At 50.3% G+C, this 5842-nt stretch overlaps 1 protein-coding gene across 1 annotated transcript; it reads left to right on the forward strand.

Moving 5' to 3' along the window:
- Nucleotides 1–3091: 3091 nt before the first annotated feature.
- HMGB1 (high mobility group box 1) lies at nt 3092–5426 on the forward strand. The gene is made up of 4 exons (XM_084234624.1): nt 3092–3445; nt 3651–3796; nt 4266–4440; nt 5162–5426. The coding sequence occupies exons 1-4, from the start codon at nt 3296–3298 to the stop codon at nt 5336–5338; spliced, it is 648 nt and encodes a 215-aa protein (XP_084090750.1). The 5' UTR covers nt 3092–3295; the 3' UTR covers nt 5339–5426.
- Nucleotides 5427–5842: the final 416 nt, after the last annotated feature.

The raw sequence follows: 5842 nt of genomic DNA on the forward strand, positions 1-5842 counted from the left end.
CATGGATGCACTAAGTGGTGTGATGGGAGAGAGAGATAGCATCACAAGGATTCGTTTGATTATAACAGTAACCCACACCAAGTCAAATAAAATAGCCAAACAGTTAAAAATGTGGTCTCTAATGAATTCCCTAATTCCACCAGGCCCTCACAAGCATTTCCTGCTAGAGTACCCCATATCAAAACCAAGTGGCTGTACTTTAATTACATGGAATAATTATTTGATTTCCAGGAAGTTAAGAGAGTGCTTTGTATTTAAATAAAAAGTGCTAGATACGGGGTGAAACTCGAGCAAACCACGAAAAAGGGTGAAACTGAATGCCTGTTCCGTGAATCAAGATTTCAGCCGCTCTGCAAGTCTGACGTTAGGGTTCACGAGCCCAGAAAAGGGGGATTTCAGATCGGCTGAGTAGACCCTGTCACCTTCTTATAGGAAAAACCCAGCCCTTCCACAGATCTAAAGTGGAAAGCAAGCACACGCTGTTGAGGGGCTTAAATCTCGGCTGCCGTCGCCCCTCTGCCCTAGCAGAAACCCCAGTTTCCAAGGGACATGATCCCACACTGTCCCTCTCACGTTTGAAGGTCTATTAAAAGTATGGGGCCTCTTATCTCAACGGCTTTGCAAGTGAGTTTGGGGTAAGAAGGGGGGGGGAGGCCTGTAGGTGTCTCTTTTGCCTGAGGACCTAGGGACACTTGTGGAAAAGTCAGGCCCTTTTCGCTCTGGCGGCCGCTCCGGTGTGGGGCTGGCTTGGGTTAGACACATGCACACATACACCATAGAGCTCTGCTTTCCCGTAGCAGCTGCTGCCTCTGCCTCTGCCTCTCCCGCCTCAGCCTCTTTGCCCGGCATACACACACTTTCAGATTTGCGCGCTGTTTCAATCCTTGATGACGTGTCCCCGGAGACAACCAATAGCAAACGGGCTCTGGTCAGGACAATGGGAGGTATCGGGCCAATGAGCGAGCCCCGTGAGTTGGCGGTAGCCAATAGGAGCCGCGCTGGCTGGAGAGTAATGTTACAGAGCGGAGAGAGTGAGGAGGCTGCGTCTGGCTCCCGCTCTCACAGCCATTGCAGTACATTGAGCTCCATAGAGACAGCGCCGGGGCAAGTGAGAGCCGGACGGGCACTGGGCGACTCTGTGCCTCGCTGAGGGTGAGTCTGGGGCAGCGCCGCGGCGGGGAGAGCGCCTCCGGCAGCTCCCTACCCCGCGCGGTGGCCGGATCCCCGCGGCCGGGAGCCGGCGGGTCAGGATCCACACAAAGGCAAATGAGGGGGGACCGTGGGGGGAACTGCGCACGGAGCGAGCCTCTTCCCGGGCGCCGGAGCCCTGCCCCGCGCCGGAACCCCGGCCCACCGGCTGCCTGAGGCGCCGGAGCCGCGAGCCCCGCGAGTTTCCACCCCCGACGGCGGCCGCGCTGACTGGCGCAAAAAAAAATTTTTTTTTAATTAAAAAAAATTTTTAACGTGTTTCGGGGCCCTGGCCGAGCGTGCGGGCGGCCGGCGTGCGCGGGGGGCGGCGGGGCCGGCGGCGGCGGCGGGCGGGCGGCGGAGGCGCCGCTTCCACGGGCTGCATTGGCCGCCGCAGCGAGCCGGGCGCCGGCGGCGAGCACGGGCGGGCGGGCGGGCGGGCGCGGCGGGCCGGCGGCGCGGTGGGCCGGGGGCGGCGGCTCGGGGCCGGGCCCGCCGGCCTGTGCCCGGGCGCGGCGCGGCGGCTCGGCGGCGGGGGGAGCGGCGCGGCGGCGCTCGCTGGAACATGGCTGACTCGGCCGGCGCTGCTGGCTGGAGAGAAAACAAGGCGGGCGGGAGCGGGCGGGGGAGCTGGGCGCAGCAGTTCCGAGGCAACTTTTTTTTTCCTCTCTCTTTTCACAGCCCCGCGTTCTCCGTGCGGGGGCGGCCGGGGCGCGCGGGCTCGCGCGGAGGGAGACGGGGCGCCGCGGGGCGGTGGGCGCCTCCCGGGGCGGCCCCCTCCCCCGCGGCCGGGAGGGGGAGGGTCCGGGCCGCGCGCCCCCCGCCCCTCCCCCCGGCTGTAATGGCCGAGTGTGTGCGCCAGAGCGCGGCGCGCACCCCGCCCGCCTGCGCTCACACTCACACTCTCTCACACACTCACACACACACACACACACACAAAGGGAAGGAGCCATATTCTCGCTCGCGCTCGCCCTCGCGGCGGCGGCGGCGCAGGCGGGGAAGACGCGCAGCGGCCATTCCGTGCGCGCCGGCCCCGGCGGCCGCGGGCGGAGCCAGCCCCCATTTCGAGCGGGGCTTCTGTCTCCGCCGAGCCTGACAAAATGGGGGCGGCCTGCGGGGCCTGCGCCGGCCGGGCGCACGTGGCGGCCCGACCGCGGGGAACCCGGCCCGGAGGCCGCGCCGCGACCCGGCATTTCTCCGGCGGCCCCGCGGCCGCCGCCGAAGTTCTGGGGGGGCCGGGGGCGGGAAGGCACACGGGGCCGGGGCGCCGCCGCCCCCCCCCCCCCACAGGGCGCCCCAACTTTTAAGAATTTTGAAAAAAAAAAATACTGCCCTGGTGGTGTTGGGGGGGGGGGTCGACCAGAGTAACGAGCAGGAGTGGCTTTTGTCCCTCATCCTTGTTTACTCGAAGAAACTTCAGACCGGACGTGTTTAGTCAGAACTGAAATACATCTCGGGCCGACGATAGGAAACGGGGCTGCCTCGAGTGGCGGACGCGCAGATACCACGGCCACCCCCAGCCTGGGGCCGAGAGCTGGCGCGCTCTCCTCCTCCCTCAGCAAAGTTTTTTGCAGAGGTTATTTTTAAGTACTCTGGGAAAACTTTAGATGCGGTGGCTTAGGGCTCGTAATTTGGAAGGGTCTGCTCTCTTGGCTGCTTGTCTGTTTATTATTTACGTAGTGTAGTGCAAAATCCACAGCGTAAGTTCTCTGACCTTTGATTTTGTTGACTGAATGGTGGTGTACCTTTTTGAAAATGTCTTTAGTGATCAGGGGGTGTTCAGTGGGAACAGACGCGGGCAGATCAATGATGGGCACGGTGTGATAGGCCATTGTGCGCACGTTCTTGAGATAACACCAAAGGAGTGTGAGAGTGTGTGTGTGTGTGTGTGTGTGTGTGTGTGTGTGTGTGGGGCTTGGCATGGCCTTTTCTAGGAATTGACTCTTAACTGCCATTTTCTTGTTTGGTGTTATGGGATGATAATGTCACTACTGTTAAATAGCAGTATCTGGGATTTCATGCACTCCCAAGAAGTTAAAAATGCTCTTAAATGTCATTTCATTGTTAACATCAAATACTTTTTTTTTTTTTAGAGAAGTAATTAAACATGGGCAAGGGTGATCCTAAGAAGCCGAGAGGCAAAATGTCATCATATGCATTTTTTGTGCAAACTTGCCGAGAGGAGCACAAGAAGAAGCACCCAGATGCTTCAGTCAACTTCTCAGAGTTTTCTAAGAAGTGCTCAGAGAGGTGGAAGGTAAGAGGCCTCAAAACTTCCTAAGGGAGCAATGAAAAAAGAGTTAAATCCAAATTAGGATTTCTCACAACACCTACATGCTATCTGCATAACTTAAGTGGTGACTTTAGAACAGGGTGCATTGGTTTTACTCATTTTAATGCTTTTGAGGGCAGTGTATTAAAATTTCAGTATCAATTTAAGTTTACAAATAATTCTTTTGTAGACCATGTCTGCTAAAGAAAAAGGAAAGTTTGAAGACATGGCAAAGGCGGATAAGGCCCGTTATGAAAGAGAAATGAAAACTTATATCCCCCCTAAAGGGGAAACAAAAAAGAAGTTCAAGGATCCCAATGCACCCAAGAGGCCTCCGTAAGTATCCTACCTATTTTATTTTGCAGTAGAATCTGAGAAATCCAGCAAGCCACCTTGTGGGTTTAGAGTGTATAATCAAAGTTTTGACTGAATAGTGGCTCACATTGGTATGTCTAAGTATTGTCAGTAAAATTACTGTTGGATGATAGTTTCAGCCAGGGCATTTAAATTGAACAGTTAACCTCCTTGGCCTGCTATCTTCTAAGTGCAATTTTGGTTCTTTTATTTCTTGAGAAATACCTATCTGACATACTTACTAAAATTCTTAATTCTTAACATTAACCATGTTAAACTACTAGGTAGTATCATAAGTTAAGTAATTATAAATTAAGTTTTGGTTGTGAAGGCTGTTTAGCATGCAGTAATTATCTCCCTGTCTAACACATAGTAGAAATTAGAAGCAGCTTATATCGCAGTATAGGTTTGGTGATAAAACAACATCCTAAAATTTAATTTCTCTTTTTAGTTCGGCCTTTTTCTTGTTTTGTTCCGAGTATCGCCCAAAAATCAAAGGAGAACATCCTGGACTATCCATTGGTGATGTTGCAAAGAAGCTGGGAGAGATGTGGAATAACACTGCTGCAGATGACAAGCAGCCTTATGAAAAGAAGGCTGCTAAACTGAAGGAAAAATACGAAAAGGTAAGAAGTGTGGGTTTGCTTGGTAGAGTAATGAAAGGGTGTTAGATGGTTGTACTTGCTACTGTCTTACTGGTTTTATGAGTTCCTAAGAATTGGACATGCAGTCCAGCTTTTAGTATAAGTACATTCATTTAGTCTTAAGCTTTTTTCATCTTTCAAAGAACATAGATTGAATAAATTTGTTACTTAGATTTTCACTATGTGTAGTGTTTTTGATTTAATATAATTCAAGCCAAGACTATTCCCCCCATGCCTCCCCCCCCTTTTTTTTTTTTTAAAGCTAAAGGCTTTTTACTAACAAATTGCCCTTTTTTTCTTTAAAGACAGATTTTCCTACTGAGACTTAGGGTCTGACTATAAACCTGTAGAATGCTTTTTTGCATTCAGAAGGTGGCAGTGTCTACCCTTTAATCAAAGTCTCTACATTCCAGTTTTAATAAACTAAAGTTAGGATGGCATGCATAATTGCACTTCAGTGAGGCATAATATTGCAAATAATAGACCATACCATTCCGTGAGTTATGGATGTTAATTACAATTATCCCAGTGTTCTTAGTATGCATTTCTCAGTCCTGGTTATCTGTGGAGTTGGAGTGGGTTTGTAGATAGTATTTTAGTGTAACTGCAGTCTTTGATTTTTCGTGAAGTCTTGCCATGTTATGTTACTTCTATTTACTTAACTATTTCATTTCCTGCCTTTCTCCTGCCTTTACTTTGGAAGGATATTGCTGCATACCGAGCTAAAGGAAAGCCTGATGCGGCCAAAAAAGGGGTCGTCAAGGCGGAAAAGAGCAAGAAAAAGAAGGAAGAGGAGGAAGATGAGGAAGATGAAGAGGATGAGGAAGAGGAGGAAGACGAAGAAGATGAAGATGAAGAAGAGGATGATGATGATGAATAAGTTGGTTCTAGCGCAGTTTTTTTTTCTTGTCTATAAAGCATTTAACCCCCCTGTACACAACTCACTCCTTTTAAAGAAAAAAATTGAAATGTAAGGCTGTGTAAGATTTGTTTTTAAACTGTACAGTGTCTTTTTTTGTATAGTTAACACACTACCGAATGTGTCTTTAGATAGCCCTGTCCTGGTGGTATTTTCAATAGCCACTAACCTTGCCTGGTACAGTATGGGGGTTGTAAATTGGCATGGAAATTTAAAGCAGGTTCTTGTTGGTGCACAGCACAAATTAGTTATATATGGGGATGGTAGTTTTTCATCTTCAGTTGTCTCTGATGCAGCTTATACGAAATAATTGTTGTTCTGTTAACTGAATACCACTCTGTAATTGCAAAAAAAAAGTTGCAGCTGTTTTGTTGACATTCTGAATGCTTCTAAGTAAATACAATTTTTTTTATTAGTACTGTTGTCCTTTTCATAGGTCTGAAATTTTTCTTCTCAAGGGGAGGC

Source organism: Talpa europaea (assembly GCF_964194135.1).
Source record: "Talpa europaea genome assembly, chromosome: 6".
Taxonomy (NCBI): Eukaryota; Metazoa; Chordata; class Mammalia; order Eulipotyphla; family Talpidae; genus Talpa; species Talpa europaea.

Bases quoted from the DNA above. Each gene is read 5' to 3' on its own strand.
- HMGB1 (XM_084234624.1), top strand. From the start codon at position 3,296: ATGGGCAAGGGTGATCCTAAGAAGCCGAGAGGCAAAATGTCATCATAT. The intron at 3,446-3,650 runs GTAAGAGGCCTC...ATTCTTTTGTAG, and splicing joins AGTGCTCAGAGAGGTGGAAG to ACCATGTCTGCTAAAGAAAA. The intron at 4,441-5,161 runs GTAAGAAGTGTG...TTACTTTGGAAG, and splicing joins TGAAGGAAAAATACGAAAAG to GATATTGCTGCATACCGAGC.